Genomic DNA, 26508 nt, shown 5'->3' on the forward strand with positions numbered 1-26508 from the left:
CTTGCATTGCAGATAAGGGAACCTGTGACCCTATTTTGGTTATTTATTTGTTGTATATACTGGGGTGTGTGCGTGTTCCCGTGCCACAGTGTTTGTGTAGAGACCGTGGGACAACCGTGAGGCATTGGTCCTCTCCCTCCATCTTCAAAGACAGGGTCTGTCTGGCTTTTGCTGCCGGAAGGCCAGTCTGGGTGCCCTGTCTACTTCAGCACCTCCTCCGTTGTCATGGACGCGTTGGGATTGCAGATGTGTGGGCTGCTTTTGTGTCTGTGTGTTCTGTGGGCCATAGGGGTACATAATCTTTTTAGTAGGCTTGTGGAATGAGTGTCCTTAACCACTGAGCCATCTCCTTAGCCCCTGTTGTTTTTCTTTCTGAGAGAGTCCTGTGCCCCATGCTGACCTGGCGTTAGCGATCTTGCCTCAACTTCTTGAGTGCCAGGCATGTGTCACCATAGCTGCCTCAGCCTGCAATATTTTAAATATTTTAATATTTCATTTAATTAATTAATTTTTTTATTTGAGAGAAGGAGAGAGAATGGGTGCACCAGGTCATCCAGCCACTACAAACAAACTCCAGAATGCATGGGCCACCTTGTGCATCTGGCTTACATGGTACCAGGGCATTGAACCTGGGTCCTTAGGCTTCACAGGCAAGTGTCTTAACCTCTAAGCCAACTGTCCTGCTCTGGCCTGGGAGATTTTAAAGGAAATACCCTATGGAGATGCTCAGAATTCTTCCTACCTTCCATCTCTAGTTGATAAAAATTCCAAAGATAGTGCTCAGATCTCCTCACTAGCCCAAATCCTAGCAATGCTGACCCTGAGATGATCACGTGCTTCTGTGCCTGCCTTGTACATTTCAGGCTTTTCTAGAGCTGAAAGAGGAGGCCAGGAGGCTCTGGGTTCACCCCTGCCCACCATTAATGACGTGATGCCAGCCAAACCCACCACAGCCTCCGTGCCTTCCGTCTTCTCGTATGAAATGGTATTGATGGGGCTGGAGAGATGGCTCAGTGATTAAAACTGTTTGCTTGTGAGCTGGGTAGGGTGGTGCCTTTTAATCCCAGCCCTCAGGAGGCAGAGGTAGGAGGATCACCATGAATTCAAGGCCACCCTGAGACTACAGAGTGAATTCCAGGTCAGCCTGGGCTAGAGTGAGACCCTACCTCGAAAAAACAAAACAAACAAAGTGATTGCACATGCCTTTAGTCTCAGCACTTGGGAGGCAAAGGTAGGAATTTCACCATGAGTTGAGGCCAGTTTGAGACTACACTAGCGAAGTCCAGGTCAGCCTGGGCTAGAGTGATACCCTACCTCAAAAAGCCAAAAAGAAAAGAAGGTGCTTGCTTGAAAAGCCTGACAGCCTGGCTTTGAATCCCTAGTACTCATATAAGGCCAGGTGCCCAAGTGTCAGTGGCAAGACGCCCTGTCATGCTGATTCCCTCTCTCGTTCTCATTTTCTCTCTCTGGTTGCAAACAAGTAAATGGGAGTAATTGGCTGGGTGTGGTGGCCCATACTTTTAATCTTAGAGGTAGGAGGATCACCATGAGTTTGGGGCCACCCTGAGACTACATAGTGAGTTCCAGGTCAACCTGGGTTAGAGCTAGACTTTACCTGGAAAACAAACGAAAAAAGGAGAAAAAGTGAAGAAAAGGTTTAGTAATGATACTTGTTTTCCTTCCATGGGAGAACCTTGACACAAGGTATTAAATGGATAATCTAAATTTAAAATTAATTTTATATGCATGTGTGTATGGGTATGCCAGGATCTCTTGTCACTGAAAATAAATACCAGTTACATGGGCCATTTTTTTCCCCCATCTGGCTTTATGTGGGTACTGGGGAATTGAACCCAGACTAGCAGGCTTTGCAAGCAAGCACCTTTAACTGCTGGGCCATCTCCCTAGGCCCTGGAAAATACATTTAAAAAAAAATTACAGCCAGATGTTGGGGTTCACATCTCTAACCCCAGCACTCAGGAAGCTGAGTCAGGATGAGTTTGAGGCCATCATGAGCTACAATGTGAGTCCAAGAGCAACCTAGGCTAAAATCAGACTCTGCCTCAAAAAAAAAGAAAAAAGAAAGAAAAGAAAAAAAATTAAATTGCTGTGCACATTTGCCATGGTGGCTAACGCCTGTAATCTTAGCACTTAGGAGGCCAGCGTGGGAGATCGCCGTGTCCGAGGCAAGTCAGGTACAGAGTGGGTCCCAGGTCAGCCTGACGACATGAGCCCTTGTCCCAAAAGAACAGCGGCGACAGGACTGCCCCGCTCCCGTTGGAGGGTGTCTGTCATCATCGCAACTGTGCTTCTGTGATGCTTTCCTGCTCACAGCCTAATTCTGTTTTTCCGCTTCTGTGCTCTGCTGCCCCTGGTTTTCTAATAGAGTTGACTTAAAGCTCTTGGTAGCGGCCTAAGAGACTTTTCTCAGTTTCATAAATGAGCGAGTCTTGGGGAAGGTCGGGGAAAACTTGATGTGTGGGGAAAGGCCACGACATTTCCAGGTAGCCTTTTTGTTTTTTTTTTTGGCCTAGTAACCAGATCCTTCAGAAGCCTCATTCATTCCAGAAGCAGGGCTGCAGGCATGTGGCCCATTGCCTGGCCCTCCTGGACCCAAACCCAGGCCTGTCTTTGGGGGTGTTAGCAGCCTGTAGCCCAAAAGTAACGATCGGCACAGAGGAGGTATTTCAGGTTCCGTGCCCTTGGGGCTCTGGTGGAGTGCCCCACGTGCCTCTTGGACTTGCCACCTAGTGATGCCCAGGGTGGAAGGAGAGGGTCCTGCCTGTCCATGAAGGGCAGTGCAGAGCAAGCGGGCTGTGGAGCCTCCTGGGGTTCCCCCCCAGCCCTCCCGTGCGGCACCAGGATCGCTGCCTGCGCACAGCACCCTCACCATCTCTCTCTCTCTCTCCCTCCCCTCTTGCGTTTTCTCTCGTTTTCTCTGCATGGTTTCTGTATTTAGTCCTGAGGTAAGAACTGGCTCGGGGGGGCCTTGTCTGGAGTCCCTCCTCCCGCTCTTCCTTCCTGGGCTGTCTGTCCTGCCTATCCAGGCCCCCTGTGCCTTTCCGTCTGGACCATCAGGAGGTCGGGCCTGCAGTGCCTAGGCTGGCTCCACATGGCCAGCTTCGCCTGCCGGTTCCCCTTGCCGCCCTCCCCCCACCCCCCGCCCCCAGGTTCCTGTGCCCGGGTTTGTTCTCCATTCCCGTTTCTCCCCAGGCCAAGCGCCTGCCGCCAAGACCCATGTGGGTGCAGCACCGCCCCCCCTCCCTGCTTCCCCAGCCTCACCTCCTGTCCCCCGTGCAGTGTGGAGGTCATCCGCCTGGGCCATAGCTACTTCATTAACTGGGACAGGAAGATGTTCTGCATGAAGAAGCGGACCCCCGCCGAGGCCCGCACCACCACCCTGAACGAGGAGCTGGGCCAGGTGGAGTACATCTTCTCCGACAAGACGGGCACCCTCACCCAGAACATCATGGTGTTCAACAAGTGCTCCATCAACGGCCGCAGCTACGGTACGGCCTTGCGCCTCACCCGCGGGGACGTTGGGAGGGACGGGGCTCCCGTGGTCGTCTTGACATCCGGTTCTCGCCCTTTCTTGCTTGGATCTGAGGGGCCTTGCGAGGGTGTGCCCTGTGGATGGGCCCAGCAGACGCTCTCTGAGACTCCTCCCTTGTCCTCCCCTCGGGCTGCCGCTCTGAACCGCAGCTCTGGCCCCCGAACACCTTGGTGTCTGAAGTGAACCCCAAGACAACTGGCTCTGGAATGCCTGGCCAGGTTGGAATATGGCGGCCTAGTGAAGTGCTAGATTCTCCCCTTGTTGCTGCTCAGGGCCCTTGTGAGTCTCTGGAGTGGAACCCCAGTCTTCCTAGTGTGACACCCCCCCCCCCCCCGTGCCAGTGGCCTGTGGCTGCGGGGATGGCATGGGGCGGGGGGTTTGCGGTGTGAGCCCTTGCTGTAACTGCTCTCGGTACTAACCTAGACCTAGCTCGTGGCCGGAGTGTGAGGCTTTGTCTGCTCTCTGGCCTGGAAGATGCCAGGTGCCCCGGAAGGCCTGGAGTGCTGACGGGGGCAAAGAGTGGGAGCTTGGAGGGAGGTTGGAGAGCCACTGGAGGCAGCGGGGACGGGGGTGCTGAGCAGCGAGCGTCGTGACTCTTGTGACCAGTGTTCTGGGGTCCTGGGTGCCTGCAGTGTGAGCGTGGGTGCAAGCAGGACTTGAGGGGTCCACTTACCTCACCTCTGAGCTCTGGACTTCCCCCTGCCTGCGCTCGAGGTTCCCAGTTCTGATACCGCCTCCTGTTCTGTGCTGGCTCTGTAGGTGACGTGTTTGATGTCCTGGGACACAAAGCAGAATTGGGAGAGGTAAGATCGAGACTCCCGACGCGTGCCAGTTAGGTGTAGGGCGACACCTGACCGCCAGCAGTGGGCGTCTTCAGGGGTGGCGTTAGCTGGTCAGCGAATAGAAACTGAGTGGAGAACTGAATGGTTCCGGAAGAGCTGCCAGCAGAAGACGTTGGCACCTGTCTCCTCTCACACCTGGGAGGGAGAGGCCAGCCTGGGCTATGTAGCGAGGTCCAGGCAAGTCCAGGCTGCATAGCGAGACCCTGTCTCATTGAAGGAGAAAAAAAACAAAACCAAAGCTGGGATTTTGAGGTCCTCAATGGAATGGGTCTCAGGCTTTCCTACTGAGAGGCGGCTAGCCACTTTCCTGGGGTGCAGCCTGGCACCTCCGCCTTCCCTGAGAGCCTTCTTGCCCATTGCAGAGGCCTGAACCCATCGACTTCTCCTTTAACCCTCTGGCTGATAAGAAATTCCTGTTTTGGGATCCAAGCCTGTTGGAGGCGGTCAAGACGGGGGACCCCCACACACACGAGTTCTTCCGCCTTCTCTCCCTGTGCCACACGGTCATGTCAGAAGAAAAGAGCGAAGGTACGGTGTGCTGTGGGGCCGGCCCACCCTGACCCAGCCCGGCTCGTGTTCCTGAGCTGGCGCTTCCGGGGCAGGGCCAGTGGGGCACAGTGACCACTTAACCCACCTGTGCTCTCCCCCCACCCCTAGGAGAGCTGTATTACAAAGCCCAGTCCCCAGATGAGGGGGCGCTGGTCACCGCAGCCAGGAACTTTGGTTTTGTGTTCCGCTCTCGCACTCCCAAAACCATCACTGTCCAAGAGATGGGCACAGCCATCACCTACCAGCTGCTGGCCATCCTGGACTTCAATAACATTCGCAAGCGGATGTCGGTCATAGGTGAGACCAGGGCTGGGATGCGGCTGGGGGCGGCGGGCAGGCCTGGAGTGAGTGAGGCATGCGGCGGGGGGGGGGGCTTGTCGGTTCCTTTGGTGGAGGATTCTTTGCCTACCCAATGCACAGTGAGAAATCCAGAGGGGAAGATCCGTCTGTACTGCAAAGGGGCTGACACGATTCTGCTCGACAGACTCCAGCACGCCACCCCCGAGCTGCTGAACTGCACCACTGACCACCTGAATGTAGGTGTGCGGGGTGGGCCCCCCTGCGGTGCTCCTCTCGGGGCTGGAGGGTGGCAGGGGCATGACTTGCTTTCTTTCATGTGGTACTTAAAAAAATAAAAGTTACAATGATTGTAATGGGGAGGTAATATGATGGAGAATGGAATTTCAAACGGGAAAGTTTGGGGGTGGGGAGGGAGGGAATTACCACGGGATATATTTTTATAATCATGGAAAATGTTATTAAAAATTAAAAAAAAAATAAAAAAATAAAATAAAAGTTATATATGTATCTATTTGAGAGAAAGAGGCAGATAGAGAGAATGGGCACGCCAGGGCCTCCAGACACTGCGAACGAACTCCTGATGCTTGCGCCACCTTGTGGCGTCTGGCTTTACGTGGGTCCTGGGAATCAAACCTGGGTCCTTTGGCTTTGCAGGCAAATGTCTTTTAACTGTTGAGCCATCTCCCCAGCCCCTTTGCTTTGTTTTACTGAACACGTTTAACGTCTTGATATACATAGTGAACTGATTTGTTAGTTCTGATCAGATTAATAATCAGATTAATTAACTTTTTAAAAAGAATTTTAGAAATATTTATTTATTTATTTGAGAGAGAGAGAGAAAGAGGCAGATAAAGAGAAAGAGAGAATGGGCACACCAGGGCCTCCAGCCACTGCAAGTGAACTCCAGATGCTTGCTCCCCCTTGTGCATCTGGTTTACGTGGGTCCTGGGGAATCAAATCAGGGTCTTTAGGCTTCACAGGCAAATGCCTTAACTACTAAGCCATTTCCCCCAGCCCAGATTAATTAACATTTTTACCCTCTCTCACAGTCCTTTTCCCCCATGGTAAGAATACCAAAACGAGCCAGGCCAGCACTCAGGAGGCCGAAGCAGGAGGATCAAGATTGCTTAAGGCCAGTTTTAGCTACACAGAGAGTTTGAGGCCAGCCTAGGCTACCTGGGACGCTTGACTCAAAAGTTCCAGCCCGCCCAGCAGAGAGCACCTAAGCTGCCGTAGGCGACTGAACTGCGCTTGCACTGCTGTGCTGTGTTTAGTAGCTCTCAAGCGCCCTTGCGTTCGACTTTCCCCACTGCCTCCAGGAGTACGCAGGGGAGGGGCTGAGGACCCTGGTGCTGGCCTACAGGGACCTGGATGAGGGTTACTACGAGGACTGGGCGAGGAGACGCCTGCAAGCCAGCCTGGCCCAGGACAGCCGGGAGGACAGGCTGGCCAGCGTCTTTGAGGAAGTTGAGAGCAACATGATGGTAAGGGTGCCAGGCAGACCGAGGCTGGGCACAAAGGGCGGTGCCCACCATGCTCGTGCCAGAAGCCCTTGTGGTACTTTTCAGCTGCTGGGTGCCACGGCCATCGAGGACAAGCTTCAGCAGGGGGTCCCAGAGACCATTGCGCTCCTCACCTTGGCCAATATCAAGATTTGGGTGCTGACTGGAGATAAGCAAGGTGAGAGAGCCCAGTAGGGCAGAAGAAATGGCAAGTAGATGCCAGGCACGGAGGCGCACGCCTTTGATCCCAGCACTCGGGAGGCAGAGGTAGGAGGATCGCCATGAGTTCGAGGCCACCCTGAGACTCCATAGTGAAGTGCCAGGTCAGCCTGGGCTAGAGCAAGACCCTACCTCGAAAAAACAAAGTAGGGCTGGAGAGATGGCTTAGCTGTTAAGCACTTGCCTGTGAAGCCTAAATACCCAGTTTGAGGCTTAATTCCCCAGGACCCACATAAGCCAGATGCACAAGGTGGTGCATGCATCTGGAGTTTGTTTGCAGTGGCTGGAGGCCCTGGTGTGCCCATTCTCTCTCTGTCTCTGCCTCTTTCTCTCTCTCTGTCACTGTCAAATAAATAAATAAAAAATAAATTAAAAACAAAATAAATGAATGAATGGAAGGGAGAGAAGGGCTGGCCCCTTGCGTGGAGCTGGGCCAGCAGATAGGAGAGTACGCTGGCCTTGTTGGGCGCTGGCCCAAAGCTCCTTCACTCTCTCCTGGCAGAGACAGCCGTGAACATTGGCTACTCGTGTAAAATGCTCACAGATGATATGACCGAGGTGTTCATAGTCACCGGGCACACTGTCCTGGAGGTGCGAGAGGAGCTCAGGTAAATGAGATGGGGCTGGGAGTGGGAGGCAGACGCCCTGGGCTGTCCCGGGGTGGGGTGGGGGGGCTGGGCAGGTTTCTGGATCCTGTTGAGGCTTGACCCCCTCCTTCCTGCTTCTGTCCTGAAGCCACCACCATCTCACTCCCGCCCTCACAGGAGAGCCCGGGAGAAGATGATGGACTCTTCCCGCACGGTGGGCAACGGCGTCACCTGCCAGGGGAAGCTGTCCTCTTCTAAGCTCGCTTCTGTCCTGGAGGCGGTCACCGGGGAGTATGCCCTGGTCATCAATGGGCATAGCCTGGTGAGGGTCACCATGTGTGGCATGGAGCCGGGCCATTGGGTGGGAAAGCGCATCACCCTGTCTGGCACCCGTCCCAGGCTCCTCCGCTCCCGGCGGAATGGGCCATGGTGTCCTGCTCTGGGCTTCCTCTGACTTCAGAGAAGGCTCTGGCCCTCGAGGGGACAGAAGAACGGAGGCAGCCACCCAGCCCCCGGGAAGACTATGTCTCCTCATGTCTCTTTGTGTGCCAGGCCCACGCGTTGGAGGCGGACATGGAGCTGGAGTTTCTGGAGACGGCGTGCGCCTGCAAAGCCGTCATCTGCTGCCGAGTGACGCCCTTGCAGAAGGCGCAGGTGGTGGAGCTCGTCAAGAAGTACAAGAAGGCCGTGACGCTGGCCATCGGCGATGGGGCCAATGACGTCAGCATGATCAAAAGTGAGCGCGGGGCGCGCGGGCTGGGGAGGGGGCGCACGGGCGGGGGAGGGGTCTTGGGCCCCCGCGGGGCGTCTTCACCTGCCTGTCCCCTTCCGTCTCCGCAGCCGCCCACATCGGCGTGGGCATCAGCGGGCAGGAGGGCATTCAGGCGGTGCTGGCCTCCGACTACTCCTTCTCGCAGTTCAAGTTCCTGCAGCGCCTCCTGCTGGTGCACGGGCGCTGGTCCTACCTGCGCATGTGCAAGTTCCTCTGCTATTTCTTCTACAAGAACTTCGCCTTCACCATGGTCCACTTCTGGTTCGGCTTCTTCTGCGGCTTCTCAGCCCAGGTAGCAAGTGTCCCCAGACCTCCACGGGCTGCTCAGGGCAGAGCTTGTACCGCCTCGTTCATCGTCCACTCCTGCGGTCTCATGTGTGCGCCCCCTTTGCTCTTGTGTTTTGGGGTTTGTTTTTCTTTTAAACGAGAGGGGGGGGAGAGGGGGAGAAAGAGGGGAAGAAAATTGGCATGCAACGGCCTCCAGCCACTGTCATTGAGCTCCATATGCGTGCGCCACCTTGTGCACACGTGCAGCCTTGTGCGCTTGCGTCACCTTGTGCATCTGGCTTGCGTGGGATCTGGAGAATCGGACATGGGTCCTTAGGCTTCGTAGGCAAGCACCTTAACCGCTAAGCCATCTCTCTCCAGTCTTCTCTGTTTTTTCTTTCTTTCTTTCTTTCTTTCTTTCTTTCTTTCTTTCTTTCTTTCTTTCTTTCTTTCTTTCTTTCTTTTTTTTTCCGAGGTAGGGCCTCTAGCTCAGGTTTATCTGGAACTCACTATGTAGTCTCAGGGTGGTCTTGAACTCACAGTGATCCTCCTACCTCTGCCTCCCGAGTCCTGGGATTTAAGGCGTATGGCTTTTCTTCTTGTGGCTTTTGAATTTAGGGCCTTGTGTAGCCCAGGCTATACAGATACAAATGGCCTTGAATTCCCGATCCTCCTGGCTCTGCCTCCCAGGTGCGCACCATCACGCCCACTTTCCACTGGGAATGATGGGGAACATCTGCAATCTCAGCACTCAAGAGGCGGATTCAGGAAGTGTGAGCTTGAGGCTGCCCTGAGCTCCGTAGCGAGACCCAGTCTCAACAACACAGTTCGTCAAGAGAGTGGAGAGGGTGCTCAAGCAAGTTGCGAGGGCTCCCTGGGTGCCGTGCCTGCGTCCTGCACCTTGGTCCATGCGGGAGGAAGGCTGTATGCTCACTGCCTCCCCACCCCGTTCTCTTGCAGACTGTGTACGACCAGTATTTCATCACCCTCTACAACATCGTGTACACCTCCCTCCCGGTGCTGGCCATGGGGGTCTTTGATCAGGTATGGGAGGTGCTAAAAGTGTGTGTGATAACGTGCCCACTGCCCGGGTGCCTAGGAATGCACTTCTTGGGGGGAAGGGGGCTGGTGGGTGGGAAGAGGGTATCTCCTTCTCAGCTCTGGGATCCCCTGAGCTGCTGAACAGATTGATTGGGAGACAGTGGCTTGAGCTTGGTTCTTTTTTTTTTTTTTCTTTCTTTTTTGAGAGAGGGAGAGAGAATGAGCACACCAGGGCCTCTAGCCACTGCAAAGGAGTCACCACATTGTGAATCCAGCTTACGTGGGTCTCTAGGCTTCGTAGGCAAGCGCCTCAACCGCTAAGCTGTCTCTCCAGCCCAGGAGCTTGGTTCTTGCTGTCAAGAGATTTTGAGCCAGGTGTTGTGGCGCACGCCTTGAATCACAGCACTGAGGAGGCAGAGCCAGGAGGATCGCTGTGAGTTCGAGGTCACCCTGAGACTGCATAGTGAATTCCAGGTCAGCCTGGGCTAGAGTAAAACCCTACCTCAAAAAAAAGATATATAAATAATTTTTTTTTTTAGAAAAAGCTTTTTGTTTGTTTTTTTTAGGTAGGGTCTCACTCTAGCCCAGACTGACCTGGAATTCACTATGTAGTGTCAGGGTAGTCTCGAACTCACGGTGATCCTCCTACCTCTGCCTCCTAGTAGTAGGATTTAAGGTGTGTGCCACCATGGCCAGCTATTTATTTATTTGATAGAGAAAGAGGGAGTAAGAGAGAGAGACTGGGTGCTCCAGGGCCTCCAGCCATTGCAGACAAACTCCAGACATGTGCGCCCCCTTTGTGCATGTGGCTAGTATGAGTCCTGGGGAATCAAACCTGGTTCCTTTGGCTTTGCAGGCAGGCGCCTTAACCACTAAGCCATCCCTCCAGCCCCAAACAAAGACTTTTTTTTTAAAAGAAGCCAGGGGCAGGGTCTGTCCTTGGCCATGCAGAATCAGAGCCGCAGCTTGCGAGGCCCTCTGTACACAGGACGTCCCGGAGCAGCGGAGCATGGAGTACCCCAAACTTTATGAGCCAGGCCAGCTGAACCTCCTCTTTAACAAGCGGGAGTTCTTCATCTGCATCGCCCAGGGTGTCTACACCTCCGTGCTCACGTTCTTCGTCCCCTACGGGGTGTTTGCTGAGGCCACGCGGGATGACGGCGCCCAGCTGGCGGACTACCAGTCCTTCGCGGTCACTGTGGCCACGTCGCTGGTCATTGTGGTCAGCGTGCAGGTACTGGCTCGTCCCTGAGCTGCCTCCTCCCTCCGAGAGGAGTGAGCCTTTCACCCCTAGGGCCACCCTCGGTACCTCAGCCCTGGTGCTGAGGCTGGGGCTCCTGCCTTCTTGCAGATCGGACTGGACACGGGTTACTGGACAGCCATCAACCACTTCTTCATCTGGGGCAGCCTGGCTGTTTACTTTGCCATCCTCTTTGCCATGCACAGTGATGGGCTCTTTGGCATGTTTCCAAACCAGTTCCGCTTTGTGGGTGAGTAGCTGTCTGGGCACTAACAGACAGGGTAGACAGCTGGTGCTGTCATCATGAGCACTTAACACTCCTGTTTGTGCCAGGGACCTTGCAAGGGTGTGGTGGGGCTGTTAGGGAATAGCTGACCCAAGCCCTGGCGCCCTCCTTACCACGATTTCACCCTGTTTCTTTGTGACAGAGTCTCTTGCTAAACCTGAAGTTCATCTTTTGTGTGTGTGTTTTATTTATATTATTATTATTGTTTGGTTTTTCAAGGTAGGGTTTCACTGTAGCTCCGGCTGACCTAGAATTCACTATGTAGTCTCAGGGTGGCCTTGAACTCATGGCGATCCTCCTACCTCTGCCTCCCTAGTGCTGGGATTAAAGGCGTATGCCACCATGCCCGATTTATTTATTATTATTATTACTACTTTTATTGTTGTTGTTGATTTTCCAGGTAGGGTTCTCACTCTAGCCCAGGCTGACCTGGAATTCACTATGGAATCTCAGGGTGGCCTTGAACTCATGGTAATCCTCTTACCTCTGGTTCCTGAGTGCTGGAATTAAAAGCATGTGCCATTATGCTTGGCTTTTTTGTATTTTTAAACTTTTTTTTAACAATTATCTTATTTATTTTCAAACAGAGAGAGAGAATATGGGCATGCCATGGCCTCCAGCCACTGCAGACAAATTCTAGATGCATATGCCATTTTGTGCATCTGTCTTTATATGGGTACTGGGGAATTGAACCCAGGTCATTAGGCTTTGCAGGCAAACGCATTGACCCTTTAACTCTCTGTAGACCACTTTTTGTTTTAATTTTTTATTTTTTGAGGTTGGGTCTCACTCTAGTCCAGGCTGACTTGGAATTCACTATGTAGTCTCAGGCAAGCATCAAACTCACAGTGATGCTTCTACCTCTGCTTCCCGAGTGCTGGGTCTAAAGGTGTGAGCCACCACACCTTGCTGGGTTTTTTTTTGTTGTTGTTGTTTTGAGGTAGGGTCTTGCTGTAGCCCAAGCTGATCTGAAATTCACTATGTAGTCTCAAGCTGGCCTTGACCTCAAGGCGAACCTCCTACCTCTGCCTCCCAAGTGCTGGGATGAAAGGTGTGCCACCACGCCTGACTACTTTAAATATATTTATTTTTTATTTATTTATTTGCAAGGGAAGAGAGAATATGAATGGGCACCCCAGGCCTCAGGCTACTGCATGTAAACTACAGATGCATGTACCACTTTGTGCATCAAACCTGGGTCATTAGGCTTTACAGCCAAATGCCTTAAACGTTGGAATGGTAGAAAACTTTAAAAAAAGAAGAAGAAGAAAAAGTTGGGCTAGAGAGATTGTTTACTGGTTAAAGTGCTTGCCTGCATAGCCTATGGACCCAGGTTCAGTTCTCCAGTACCTGTGTAAGCCAGATGCACAAGGTGGCACATGCTTCAGGAGTTTGTTTGGGGTGGCTGGAGGTCCTGGCGTGTCCATTCTCCCTATATATGTATATGCCTCTTCCACCACTCAAATAAATTTAAAATTTTTTTTTTCTTTTTTTTTTTTTGAGGTAGGATCTCACTCTGGCCCAGGCTGACCTGGAATTCACTATGGAGTCTCAGGGTGGCATCTAACTCACGGCGATCCTCCTACCTCTGCCTCCACCACGCCCAACTTAAAAAAATATATATATTTTTGAAAAGTTAGGAAGGGGAAACCCTCCCTTGAAAAACAAAACAACAACAACAAAAAAATGAAGGGGCTGGAGAGATGGCTTAGCGGTTAAGCGCTTGCCCGTGAAACCTAAGGACCCGGGTTAGAGGCTCGATTCCCCATGACCCACGTTAGCCAGATGCACAAGGGGATGCAAGTGTCTGGAGATCGTTTGCAGTGGCTGGAGGCCCTGGCGTGCCCATTCTCTCTCTTTCTCTCTCTCTCTCTGTAGCTCTCAAATAAATAAATAAAAATAAACAAAAATAATTTTTAAAAAGGAAGGAAGGAGCTGGGTGTGGTGGTGCACGTCTTTAATCGCAATACTTGGGAGGCAGAGGTAGGAAAATCACTGAGAGTTCCAGGCCACCCTGAGACTCCATAGTGAATTCCAGGTCAGGTCAGCGTGGGCCAGAGTGAGACTCTACCTCAAAAAACCAAAAAAAAAAAAAAAAAAAAAAAGGAAGGAAGGAAAAGAGAAAGGTAACATTGTTAGGGATGGATGGCCATTGAGGAGCTGCTATGCAGATCGAGTGAGAGGCTGTCTGAACCAGTACCGGAGAGGCCATGGTGCACATTAGAGAGGGGCCGAGTGGGAGATAGGTGTAGTCTTCACTGGCCTTGGCACGCACTTCCGATAGGCCATTTCACTCGTGATGGTCATCCTACCTCTCCTGTGTGTTACTGGTATCTCAGATGCTAAAGATGTGCTCACTGGCAAAACAGACAGAACGCTTACCTCTTAGATAAAAAGATACATATTTTTCATTTACTTATTTGCAAGACAGAGAAATGAACTCTAGATGCTTGTACCACTTTTTGTATCTGGCTTTATGTGTATACTGGGGAATCAAATCCAGGCCATCAGGCTTTGCAAGCAAGTGCCTTTAATCAGTGAGCCACCTGTGCATCCCCTTTATTTTTAAATTATTATTATTTTATTTTGGTGCTTGTGATTGGACCCAGTGCTAAGCATGTGCTGTCTCCTAAGGTACAGCCCCAGACCACATTTTAACCTAAATGTGATAGGAAGCCATTGGATAATTCTGAGTCTGGAAGTCTCATAAACCAATTCCTATTTTAAAAAAATTTGTTTATTTATTTTAGAGAGGGGGAGAGAAACAATGGGCATACCAGGGACTCTAACCACTGCAAACAAACTCCAGATGCATGCGCCGCCTCGTGCATCTGGCTTACGTGGGTTCTGAGGACTCAAACCAGGGTTCTTAGGCTCCACAGGCAAACGCCTTAACCGCTAAGCCATCTCTCTAGCCCCAACTTCTCCTTTTAAATTATTTTATTGTTTGAGAGAGGGGAAGAGGGAGAGAGAATGGGCATGCCAGGGCCTCCAGCCACTGCAAAGGAACTCCAGATGCATGTGCTGAGGTCCTGAACGTTAGAGACCAGAGTCAAGTCTGGGGCTAAGCATTGGGGCGTGGCGGGGGGGGGGGGGGCGTGCAGGGAGGTGGGGATACAGAGATTAACTTGTGTGTTGAGGTTGGGAAGGGGAGGGCTCCCGGAAATAGAAACAGGGGACCCCAGGAGGGGCTGTCCTCCTGTTTACTTTGTGATTCGTGCCCCCCCCCCCCCCAGGGAATGCCCAGAACACCCTGGCCCAGCCCACGGTGTGGCTCACCATCCTGCTCACCACGGCCGTCTGCATCCTGCCCGTGGTCGCCTTCCGCTTCCTCCGGCTCAGCCTCAAGCCCGATCTCTCCGACACGGTGAGCGGCTTCTGGGGCGCGGGCTGCAGGGGTCCACGGGTGTGTGTGCGGGGGGCGGGGGTCGGTGGCCTGCCGCCGGGGTCCGATGCTGACGGCGGCCCCCTCCCCCGCGCCCCCAGGTCCGCTACACGCAGCTGGTGCGCAAGAAGCACAAGGGCCAGCTCCGCTGCCGGCGGCGGGCGGGCCGCGCGGGCTCCCGGCGCTCGGGCTACGCCTTCTCGCACCAGGAGGGCTTCGGCGAGCTCATCATGTCCGGCAAGAACATGCGGCTCAGCTCCCTGGCCCTGTCCAGCTTCACCGCGCGCTCCAGCTCCAGCTGGATCGAGAGTCTGCGCCGGAAGAAGAGCGACGGCGGCGGCAGCCCCAGCGGCGCCGAGAAGCCCCTGAAGGGCTGAGGACCTGGCCCCTGCGCTCCGGGGTCCCCCTTAGACTGCCCAGCCGGTCCCCCCCCCCCTCGGCCAGGACCGGGGTAGCGAGGAGGTCTCTCCCAGGCCCTAGAAGCGATCGCAGTGAGGGACCGGGACCCGCCAGGTGTGGAACCCCCCCAAAAAAAAGAAAAAAAAAAAACCAACCCGAGATTGGGGTGTCCCTGCCCTGCCTGGGAGACTGTGATCTCCGTATTTTTTTACTCCGATTGCCCAGAGGGGCCCTGGTGCCCCCCGTTCCTGAATTACATAAGAATGTATCACGCCGGGAAGCCAGAGGCCTGCTGGGGCGCCGGGCCCCTCTCATTGTAATGTCTTCTGTTGTGTGTGTGTGTGTGTGTGTGTGTGTCCAGTTTGGTTTCGTCCTTGTTTTGCAGGTGGAGGAGGCCTTCAAAAGTGTGTGACTTTTATGTTGTGATCAGTGTCTTAGCTCTTCCGGGAAGAGGAGATCGGGCCCACACCGGGACCCCGCACCTGGTGGAGAGGCCTGGGTGAAGCGGGGGTCTCATGGGTCACCCTCTTGGCCCCTGGTGCCCGCACAGGACAGGGTCTGCCAGAGAGGGAGCCATTGCCAGCTGGCGGGGTTGGGTCCTAGCTCCTTCCTCACCTGGAGGGTAAAGTGCTGCCCCCCCCCCCCCAGTGCACAGCACCCCCCCGTGCACACACCCGTTCCTGGAATCTGCAAGTCCTGCTGGTGTGTTGGGCTGGAGCCTGGAAGCGCTCCCATTTTTCTCAGTGAACTGAAGTTCAGTATGCAATGTGTACTCGGGGGGGAGGGGGTTCTTAGATTTTAAATCTAGTCCCAGGCTCATTGGTATACTTGCTTCCGACTTCCCAGCCCCCCGTGGTACTCCCTGGCACCTTCACCCGAGGGGGTTGAGGATGGGGGAGCCAGGCACCCTGAGGTGGGGTTGGCAGGGGAAGCTGGCCACTGCTGCTTTGTTGCTGGGAACAAAAGGGTCCCACCCTCCAGGAAAGAGTGGGGAGGGGTGGGAGGTAAGCCAGAGGCTGCCCGCTCAGTACCTGGCTTCCTGTGGACCGGGCACCAGGGGAGCCTCTTTCCTCATTGTCCAGTGTCCCACGGGGCTCAAGTTGCCCCCCTCTTCCCCGCCTATGTAGCTTCCAGACAATCCTGTTCCCTTCCTCGGTAGCTGAGGAGTAAGGGGTGGTGGGCTGGGAATGGGGTACGCTGGAGGACTGCTGGGAGGTGGGGCCGGGGTGGTTGGGGGAGGGGCGTGCCCACAGGGAGAGCCCTGTCAGCAACAGTTTACAAACCCGCATCGTGTCTGTCCGCGTGTCTCTCAAGGGGAGATTGATTTTTATACCAAAGAGGAAATGATTTTTTTTCATATTTGGTTTGTCTATATTATTATATAAATATAAATATATATATATATATACATACAGCTATATATATTATTTTTTTGGTTCTCTCTCATTTTTTTAGGGAGGGAGGAAAGTACCAAGTTGCATTGCGCTGTAATTAAGGAACATTCTGTATAATTTATGACACATTTCTATAATTGCAAAAATTATATCATTTTATGAATATAAAAGAAAAATGCCTTTTTATAAAATTCCAATTTCTGAAAAGTGGGTAATTTTGTCTCTTTTCTCGTGTGTAAGTCTGAGGGTGAAAGTCAAGTGGAATTGAGTGGGTGCGGGTGAGGCTGCCGTGGGGGGGGGGAGGCAGCATCGCCTCTGTTTTCATGCCTGGAGGGGTTGAGTTCCAGTCGGGTGAGGGGCTGACGCAGGGCACAGGGGCTTCAGCTGACACTGGCAGGGTACTCCCTTAGGATGTAAAATCCGCTATTCCGTACGTAGCTCACTTACTCCTGTTAGGAAAAAAAGCAGGAAAGAAACGAGAGTGAAACTCGTCTCCACAACAGAGACAGGCTTTATTCAGGAAACCCCCGGGGAAGGGCTCTGCTCTGACCCTTACAGACTAGGGGTGCTGATGGAGTAGTGGGGACCTTGTAATTCTTGGTTACAGGGTGTGGGCCACTTCTGGGAAGTGATAATCAGATAGGTGGCTTGGGCCATTCCAGGAAAAGTGGTGTTTGGGAGGGATGGTCTGGGTCACTCTTGAGAATCAGAGTCCAAAAATGGGGCCATTATGGTTCTAACAGTTTTTTTTAAAAAACAATTTTTATTTTATTTATTTGACGGAGAGACAGGCAGATGAGAGAGTGGATGCACCCAGGGCCTCTAGCCGCTGCAAACGAACACCAGACTCATGCGCCGCCTGTGCATCTGTCTTATGTGGGTCCTGGGGAATCAAACCTCGGTCCTGATTGCTAGGCCATACTTCCAGCCCATTAAAAAAAAAAATGCTTTATTTGTAAGCCGAGAGAGAGAGAGAGAGAGAGAGAGAGAGAGGGAGGGAGAGAATGAGCACACCAGGACATTCCAGTACTGCAAACCAACTCCAGACACGTGTGCCACTTTGGCATCTGGTGTACGAGGGTCCTGGGAAGCTCTAGTCTTTGGGCTTTGTAAGTAAGTACCTTAACTGCTCACTGATCCATCTCTCCAGCTCCTTTTCAAAAATCTTTTCTTTTTCTCAATTTTTATTAACATTTTCCATGATTATAAAAAATATCCCATAAAGCCAGGTATGGTGGCGCATGCCTTTAATCCCAGCACTTGGGAGGCAGAGGTAGGAGGATCGCCATGAGTTCAAGGCCACCCTGAGATGACAGAGTTAATTCCAGGTCAGCCTGGACCAGAGTGAGACCCTACCTTGAAAAACCAAAATATATATATATCTCCCATGGTAATACCCTTCCTACCCCCATCTTCCCCTTTAAAATTCCATTCTCCATCATATACCCTTCCCTTCTCAAATCAGTCTCTCTTTTATTTTGATGTCATCATCTTTTCCTCCTCTTATGATGGTCTTGTGTAGGTAGTGTCAGGCACTGTGAGGCCATGGATATCCAGGCCATTTTATGTCTGGAGGGAGCATGGTGTAAGGAGTTAAAAAAATCTTGAATTCGAGTTGCTTTAGTTTCCTGATGGTAGAAACTGAGCCTAAGGCCAGGCACATGCTAGGTAAGTGCTCCAACAACTGAGAAAACACTCCCTTTTTCTAAGAATTATTTTAATTAATTATTTATTTGAGAGAGAGAATGGATGTGCCAAGGCCTCCAGCCACTGCAAACAAACTGCAAACGCATGTGCCACCTCGTGCATCTGTGTTTTGTGGGTTCTGGGGAATGAACCTGGGTCCTTAGGCTTTTTAGACACATGCCTTAAACGCCAAGCCATATCCCTAGCCCAAGATTTTTTAAAAAATATTTATTTGTGAGAAAAAAAAAAAAAAAGGCAGCTAGAATAGATATGCCAGGGCCTCTAGCCACTGCAAGCAAACTGTAGATACAGACATGTGCCACCTCCTGCATCTGGCTTACGTGGGCACCGAAGAATTAAACACAGGTCCTTAGGCTCTGCAGGCAAGTGCCTTAACTGCTAAGCCATCTTTCCACCATCTTTTTTTTTTCTTTTCAGATTTTTGAGGGAGGGTCTTGCTGTAACCCAGGCTGACCTGGAATTTACTATGTAGTCTCAGGCTGGCCTTGAGCTCATGGTGATCCTTCTACCTCTGCCTCCTAAATGCTGGGATTAAAAGTGAGTGCCACCACACCCAAGTGGCTATTTTTATTTTTAATTCCCCTCTCCTTTCAAGTCTTTTCCTGTGGCACCAGCCTCATAGCCTCATGACTTCCTGGCTTTTCAAGTGACTAACAAGGAGCCTAAGAGTGATAAACCACAACTCCACAGGAGGGTCTGGTGGATAAGGTACACTTTGCTCCCCAGGGAACAGGGCTTGCAGAAGGTTGGGCCCCCAGAACAGCTGGGGCCGGATGCGGTGACTGGGGTTGGCCATCAGCAACCTGATCTGACCCCTACCCTCAGGCTGGCTCCCTCTCTGCTGACCTGTCTGTCCTACCAGGAGGCGATCTTCCTCCCTTTCTTCTCAGAAGCTGAGTTCCAAGCAGGCGCTAAACTCAGAGGGAAGGCTGCCTCCTCCAGGAGAAATAGACCGGGTCTGGGGAGGCTCTGGCACTTGGATTGCCTGAGTTTGAGAGCAGGCCAGCCACGGCTGCGGAGCAAGACCCTTGGAACTGCCTGTGCTTTATTTTACCCCACACCCCAAAGCCTGGCGCACGCCTTTAATCCCAGCACTTGGGAGGCACTTGCCTGCAAAGCCAAAGGACCCAATGTTAATTCTCTAGGACCCATGTAAGCCAAATGCACAAGGTGGCGCATGTATCTGGAGTTCATTTGCAGCAGCTGGAGGCCCTGGTGCACCCATTGTTTCTTTCTCTGTCAAATAAATAAGATTAAGAGAAAAAGCAGCAGTAAGGCTGTGTCTCAAGAAGGTAGGAGGAGAGGAAAGACAGCCTGAGGTTGGCCTCTGACCTGTATGCATGGGCCATGGCACGTACATGCCCTTCCCAGATACATATGCGAATAAAGGTCACAGTGCTGGATGGAACAGCTTAGCCGTGACGATGCTTCCCTAAGAAGCCTAAGGTCCCAGGCCTGATTCCCCAGGATCCACATAAGCCAGATGCACAAGGTGGCCCACGCATCTAGAGTTCATTTGCAGTGGCTGGAGGCCCTGGTGAGCCCATTCTCTCTGTGTCTGCCTTTTCCTCTCTCTCTCTTAAATAATAAAAAAAAGTTTCAGGGCTGGTGAAATGGTCCTGCAGTCAAGGTGCTTGTTCGCAAGCCCCCAGGTTTGATTCCCCAATAAACCAGAGAGGGCGGGTTTGTGGCCCACATGAGCAGCAGCCTCTCCTTGGACTGCTGGCTGATTCATCCAAGGTCGAGCCCTGGAAGAGGCCAGGGGAGGACAGAGAAGGCCAGGGTGTCTGTTCCCCTCCTCTGCCTCACTACAGCTGCCTGTGCCTCTAACCAATTCCTCAGCTCAGTTAAAGCCTGAGGGCCTCTGTTCGATTTCCCAACACTCATCACATAAAGGCAATTGCACAAAGTGGCTCATGCATCTGGAGCTTGCAGTGGCTAGAGGTCCTGGTGTGCCCATTCTCTCTCCCTCTGTCTGCTTGCAAATGAATAAAAATAAAATAAAACAAGAGGAAGAACACCAGGTGTGGTGGCATGGGCCTGGAATCCCAGCATTCGCGACGGAGGCAGGAACACTGTGCCACAAGTTTGGAGCCAGCCTGGGCTACACGGTGTGAGCCTGTCTCAAGTGGACTCATCTAGACAAACGCAACTGTGGTAAACTGAGCTGTGGCTTGTATGGTTGGCTCCGGGACTTTCCAGTACCTTCGATTCACTCCCCACACCCCACCCTCTCTGTTCTCAGGGTTCCTAATTTAAACAACCGAGAGGTTCAGTGCAGCCTCCGGGTGCCACACCCGTCCTGTTCCTGGGGCCCCACCCTTCGTAGGTGCTGAACAGGTGGGTTGGGGGGGAAAGAACTCAAGATGGTGTGACTAACCTGAGGAATGAGTACACTGAAAGTTGGCTTTAGGGCTGGAGAAATGGCACAGCAGTTAAGGCACTTGCCTTCAAAATCTAACAACTGGGGTTCGATTCCCCAGTACCCACGTAAAGCCAAGGCAGTGCATGAACCTGGAGTTCATTTGCAGCAACTAAAGGCCCTGGTGTGCCCATTCTCTCTCTCTCTTTCTGCTTGAAAATAAATAAAAATATTTAAAAAGTACCCGGGAGGTTGAGGTAAGAGAATCACAGTGAGTTCAAAGCCAGCCTGAGACTACATAGTGAATTCCAGGTCTACCTGGGCTAGAGAGAGACCCTACCTTGAAAAAAAAAAAAATTAAGAAACAGAAAGTTACCATCCTGTGACTACAGAGTGAACTCCAGGTCAGCCTGGGCTAGAGCAACACCCTACCTCAGGGGGAAAAGAGAAAGGAAAGGAAAGGAAAGGAAAGGAAAGGAAAGGAAAGGAAAGGAAAGGAAAGGAAAGGAAAGGAAAGGGAGGGGAGGGGAGGGGAGGGGAGGGGAGGGGAGGGGAGGGGAGGGGAGGGGAGGGGAGGGGAGGGGAGGGGAGGGGAGGGGAGGGGAGGGGAGGGGAGGGGAGGGGAGGGGAGGGGAGGAAAGGAAGATAGATATTGGGGGCCACCTATTCTATTCAAACCACCACAGTCATAGAAGTTATATGGATGTGGCCTCCCCCAAAAATTTTACGCCCCTTCTCTTATGATGTGGTCTACGTGTGGAGAAGAAGTGATCTCACTGACGGAGCCCCGAGGGTAGTCCCTTGGGCTTTGACCCAAGGGTTCCAGGACACAGCACTGCGTGGAGGATGCGTGCAGTCTGGATGCGCCAGACAAAGTGAGGAAAAAAGTGTCCAGGACAGATGCCTTCACGTGGAGAGAGTCATCACTCTGCTTTGAACAGAGCACGTCTTTATTTTTCAAGGTAGGGTCTCACTCTGGCCCAGGCTGACCTGGAATTCACCATGTAGTCTCAGGGTGGCCTCGAACTCACGGCGATCCTCCTACCTCTGCCTCCCGGGTGCTGGGATTAAAGGCGTGCACCCCCACGCCCGGCTCCCTGTTCTACTTTGATGCCCCCACACCGTCGTCTATGACAACATGCTCATGTGCTCAGTGGTTTGTAGGCCTTGTGCAGATAGTGACAGCCACTGTGAGGACATGGATGTATTTGCCACTGTGTTTCTGGAAGACAGGGACCCCGAGCACACCTGCCCTCTTTTGGCTCCTACTTTCCTTCTAGCACCCCTTCCACAATGGTTGCTGAGCCATGAGGGGTGAGACAGAGATGTCTCATTGAGTGTTGAGCACTCAATGTCACTTCTCAGCACTCTGGTGTTTGTTTGATTTTGTTTTTGTTTTTGGGGAACAGCCTCGCTCTAGCCCAGGCTGATCTGGAATTCATTATGTAGTCTCAGGGTGGCCTCGAACTCATGGCATGCGCCACCACGCCCTGCAAGTTTTGCAGTCTGAAAAGCACGCAGAAGCCCCAGAAGAAATGCTGGTGTGCGCCAGGCGCGTCCAGAGACCCGAGCCAGGCAACCAGACAGGGCAGCTCTGGCAGGAAGACCTACGGACAGCCAGGGGGTGCCAGTGGGCCAGGTATGTCACGAGTGGAAAACAGCCAGTGTCTTAACTCCCAGGCGCACACGCAAAAGGAATTCCTTCTTACTTGGCTTTCTGTCCTCACTGCAGCCGGCCGACCCTCTGCAGGAGGGAGGCCAGCCCCTGTGCCTGACTGGGCCCCTGGGCCCGCTGACTTTTGTGCTTAAGCTCACGGCAAACGCCGTGTGGCCTGAGTCCGCTCACTGAGGACTGACGTGGGTCCGGCCGGCCGTGCAGCCTCTTCCTTGCTCTGGGGGCTGCAGGAATCAGAATGCCTATGGCCAAGCTTCATCTCTTTGCAGATGGCGGTGACCTTGGGATGACTCAGAAGGCACCATGGTGCTGAGAAGAAGTGACAGGAGTGCTCAGCACTGAAACATCTCCATCACACCTTCCAAGGCTCAGGGCCCATTGTGGAAGAGGTGGCGGAAAGAATGTAAGAGCCAAAGGAAGTGTAGGACTGCTTATGATACACTCTTCCAGAACAAAATGGCCTGGATATCCATGACCTCACAGTGCCTGACACTACCTACAAAAGACCATCATAAGAGGAGGAAAAGATGATGACATCAAAATAAAAGAGTCTGCAACAGTGGACACTGCAAACCTTATAATTGGGCAGCAAGGCCAAATGAGCCAATGGGTGCAATAGTGGCACATCTGTCATGGTGGAAACCAACTGCCCTCTAATTGGACTGGAGGCCCACTCCATGGGAGGGAATACATCCCTGATACTGAAAACCTAAAACAGGAGTAGCCATGAGCCCTAGGGGTGTAATGTCTGCTGCTGTCTGGCTAAATGTATATACTATGCTCATCAAACTGCCCAGTAAGCACTTCTCTTAATATTTATACTCTTATATTAATGCTTCTCTCACTTTGGGTAGAGAATCTTCTCTTTTCAGATGGCAGTGACCTTGGGATGACTCAGAAGGCACCATGGTGCTGAGAAGAAGTGACTGGAGTACTGAGTAACATCTCGATCACATCTTCCAAGGCTCAGGGTCTAGTGTGGAAGAGGTGGCGGAAAGAATGTAAGAGCCAAAGGAAGGGTAGGACTCCTTACAATGTGCTCCCCCAGACACAAAATGGCCTGCATATCCATGACCTCACCATGCCTGACACTACCTACACAAGACCATCATAAGAGGAGGGAAAAAATCATGACATCAAAATAAAAGAGAGACTGATTGAGAGGGGGAGGGGATATGATGGAGAATGGAGTTTCAAAGGGAAAAATGGGGGAAGGGAGGGTATTACCATGGGATATTTTTTATGTTTTTTTTTTGTTTGTTTTTCTTTTCTTTTTCGAGATAGGGTCTCACTCTAGCTCAGGCTGATCTGGAATTCACTCTGTAGTCTCAGGGTGGCCTTGAACTCACAGCGATTCTCCTACCTCTGCCTCCCAAGTGCTAGGATTACAGGCGTGCGCCACCACGCTCAGCTAACCATGGGCTATTTATTTATTTATTTATTTGAGAGCGACAGACACAGAGAGAAAGACAGATAGAGGGAGAGAGAATGGGCGCGCCAGGGCTTCCAGCCTCTGCAAACGAACTCCAGACGCGTGTGCCCCCTTGTGCATCTGGCTAACGTGGGACCTGGGGAACCGAGCCTTGAACCAGGGTCCTTAGGCTTCACAGGCAAGTGCTTAACCGCTAAGCCATCTCTTCAGCCCCCATGGGCTATTTTTTATAATCATGGAAGATGTTAATAAAAATTGAGAAAAAATAAAAATAAATAAAAGAGTCTGGTTGAGAGGGGGAGGGGATATGATGGAGAGTGGAATTTCAAAGGGGAACGTTGGGGGAGGGAGGGCATTACCATGGTATATTGTTTACAATTATGAAAGTTGTCAATTTAAAAAAAAAAAAAAAGCATGTCTATGGCCATACCACCTCCCGGAACTCACCCAATCTAGTCTGAGCTCGGAAACTAAGCAGGGCCAGGCTCGGATGGTCTTTGTGGGGGAGGAACCGAGAGCCGGCGCACAGCTGCCCCCGCCTTCCCGCGGGCTTCTGGTTCAGAGCTGCGGGCGGAAGTCACTGGTGGAAGCCAGAGGAAGAGGTGACACTTCTCTCTTCTCTTGACTTGTGGGGTCGCTGTGCTGGTGGCACCTCCCTGTGCGTCCTCCCTGTCCCCGCACAGACACAGCAGTGGTGGTGACCGGCCTTGACTGTGAACTCTCCCTCTGAAGGAGGGAGGTTTCTCTGTACCTAGAACAGGAATACAGGCTGCTGATACCTTGCAAGGGTGATAACTCCAGCAGGGCGTGGTGGCGCACACCTTTAGTCCCAGCACCTGGGAGGCAGAGGTAGGAGGATCGCCGTGAGTTCGAGGCCACCCTGAGACTCCATAGTGAATTCCAGGTCAGCTAGAGTGAGACCCTACCTGGAAAAACCAAAACAACAACAAAAAACCCTACATAGAAGTTACAGGAATGTGTCCAAAATGTCACTCAGCTTACTCTGCTCAGCTTTCTTCTCAAGATGAGGTGAGAGGACAGCAGGCTGTGAGTGTGAGGTGAGCTGGAGGACGGGGTGCCTGGGGTGCTGCCTCGGGCTTTGGGTCCCGGGTTCTTTCACACAGCACTGCCTGGGAGGCAGTACGCAGCCGGGCACTGGGCGAAGGGAGGTATGGGCGAGAGGTTTCATCGTGCTGCTTTGAACACGATGCACTAACTACTTAAAAATTGAGAATCAGGCTGGAGAGGCCTGGAGAGATGGTTTAGCGGTTAAGGCGCTTGTTGGCAAATTCCCTAGTACCCACGTAAGCCAGATATACAAATACAAAGTGAGGCATGCATCTGGAGTCTGTTTGCTGGAGGCCCTAGCATGTCCACTCTCTATCTGCCTCTCTCTGTGTGTCTCTCTCAAAATAGATACATAGAGCCGGGCGTGGTGGCGCACGCCTTTAATCCCAGCACTCGGGAGGCAGAGGTAGGAGGATTGCCATGAGTTCAAGGTCACCCTGAGATGACAGAGTGAATTCCAGGTCAGCCTGGACCAGAGTGAGACCCTACCTCAAAAAACCAAAAAAAAAAAAAAAAAAAAAAAAAAAATATATATATATATATATATATATATATATATACACACACACACACACACACACACACACACACACACACACACACACACACATAAAATAGCCAGGTGTGGTGGCACAAGTCTTTAATCCCAGCACTTGGGAGGCAGAGGTAGGAGGATCACAGTGAGTTCAAGGCCACCCTGAGACTACCATAGTGTGCCACCGTGCCCTGATCCTCCTACTTCTGCCTCCCCAGTGCTTATGTGGGATCTAGGGAGTTGAACCTGGGTCCTTAGGCTTTGCAGACAAGTTTCTTAACGTCCAAGCCATCTCTCCAGCCCCCCCCCCACTATTTGCCTTTCAATAAAACATTGAGAAGTTATCCTCACTGGTTATGTTGACCACGATCTGTAATGTCTCAGTCTCTCCTTGTTATGCCTTATTACAATATGAATGTTTACTCTGTGCCTGTAAGTGTTAAAAGTGCGCAGGGCGTGGTGGCGCACGCCTTTAATCCCAGCACTCAGGAGGCAGAGGTTGGACGATCACCATGCGTTCAGACTACATACTGAATTCCAGGTCAGCCTGGGCTAGAGTGAAACCCTACCTCGAAAAACAAACAAATATATATATATACATATATATATATGATATTTTTTAAATTTTAATATTTTGTTGTTGTTGGGTTTTCTTTCTTTTTTTCTCAATTTTTATTAACATTTTCTACGATTATAAAAAATATCCCATGGTAATACCCTCCCTCCCCTCCCCCCACTTTCTCCTTTGAAATTCCATTCTCCATCATATCCCCTCCCCATCTCATCAGTCTCTCTTTTATTTTGATGTCATGATCTTTTCCTCCTCTTATGATGGTCTTGTGTAGGTAGTGTCAGGCACTATGAAGTCATAGGTATCCAGGCCATTTTGTGTCTGGAGGAGCATGTTGTAAGGAGTCCTGCCCTGTCTTTGGCTCTTACATTCTTTCTGCCACCTCTTCTGCATTAGACCCTGAGCCTTGGAAAGTGTGCTCTCTTTCTTTTTTAAGAAATATTTTATTGCTTAGTTATTTATGAGAGAGAAAGACACAGGGAAAGAGAGGATGGGTGCACCAGGGTCTCTAGCCATTGCAAACGAACTCCACCTTGTGCATCTGGTTTATGTGGGTCCTGGGGAATGGAACCTGGATCCTTTGGCTTTGCAGGCAAACACCTTAACTGCTAAGTCATCTCTCCAGCTCTGTTGTTGGTTTTTCCAGGTAGAGCCTCACTCTAACCCAGGCTGACCTGAAATTCACTCTGCAGTCTCAGGCCCATAAAATCAGGCTTAAATCTTTTGTGTGTGTGTGTGTGTGTGTTGCTTATTTGTTTTTGTTTTTTGTTTTTTGAGGTAGGGTTTCACTCTGGTCCAGGCTGACCTGGAATTCACTATGTT

The 26508-nt window shown here is 51.8% G+C and overlaps 1 protein-coding gene across 3 annotated transcripts in view; it reads left to right on the plus strand.

Moving 5' to 3' along the window:
* Atp8b2 (ATPase phospholipid transporting 8B2) overlaps positions 1 to 15112 on the plus strand; it is a 32094-nt gene extending 16982 nt beyond the window's left edge. For all 3 annotated transcript variants that reach the window (XM_045138125.1, XM_045138124.1, XM_004667220.2), the window contains 16 exons: positions 3301 to 3509; positions 4313 to 4356; positions 4758 to 4923; positions 5053 to 5241; positions 5365 to 5480; positions 6564 to 6728; positions 6813 to 6924; positions 7468 to 7573; positions 7730 to 7874; positions 8105 to 8288; positions 8393 to 8616; positions 9552 to 9635; positions 10621 to 10866; positions 10984 to 11122; positions 14395 to 14525; positions 14645 to 15112. In XM_045138125.1, the coding sequence (XP_044994060.1) occupies positions 3301 to 3509; positions 4313 to 4356; positions 4758 to 4923; positions 5053 to 5241; positions 5365 to 5480; positions 6564 to 6728; positions 6813 to 6924; positions 7468 to 7573; positions 7730 to 7874; positions 8105 to 8288; positions 8393 to 8616; positions 9552 to 9635; positions 10621 to 10866; positions 10984 to 11122; positions 14395 to 14525; positions 14645 to 14920 (2536 nt within the window). In that variant the 3' untranslated portion in view covers positions 14921 to 15112. The remainder of the gene's footprint in view (positions 1 to 3300; positions 3510 to 4312; positions 4357 to 4757; positions 4924 to 5052; positions 5242 to 5364; positions 5481 to 6563; positions 6729 to 6812; positions 6925 to 7467; positions 7574 to 7729; positions 7875 to 8104; positions 8289 to 8392; positions 8617 to 9551; positions 9636 to 10620; positions 10867 to 10983; positions 11123 to 14394; positions 14526 to 14644) is intronic.
* Positions 15113 to 26508: the final 11396 nt, after the last annotated feature.

The sequence above is a fragment of the Jaculus jaculus genome, chromosome 19, assembly GCF_020740685.1.
Source record: "Jaculus jaculus isolate mJacJac1 chromosome 19, mJacJac1.mat.Y.cur, whole genome shotgun sequence".
Classification (NCBI taxonomy): Eukaryota; Metazoa; Chordata; class Mammalia; order Rodentia; family Dipodidae; genus Jaculus; species Jaculus jaculus.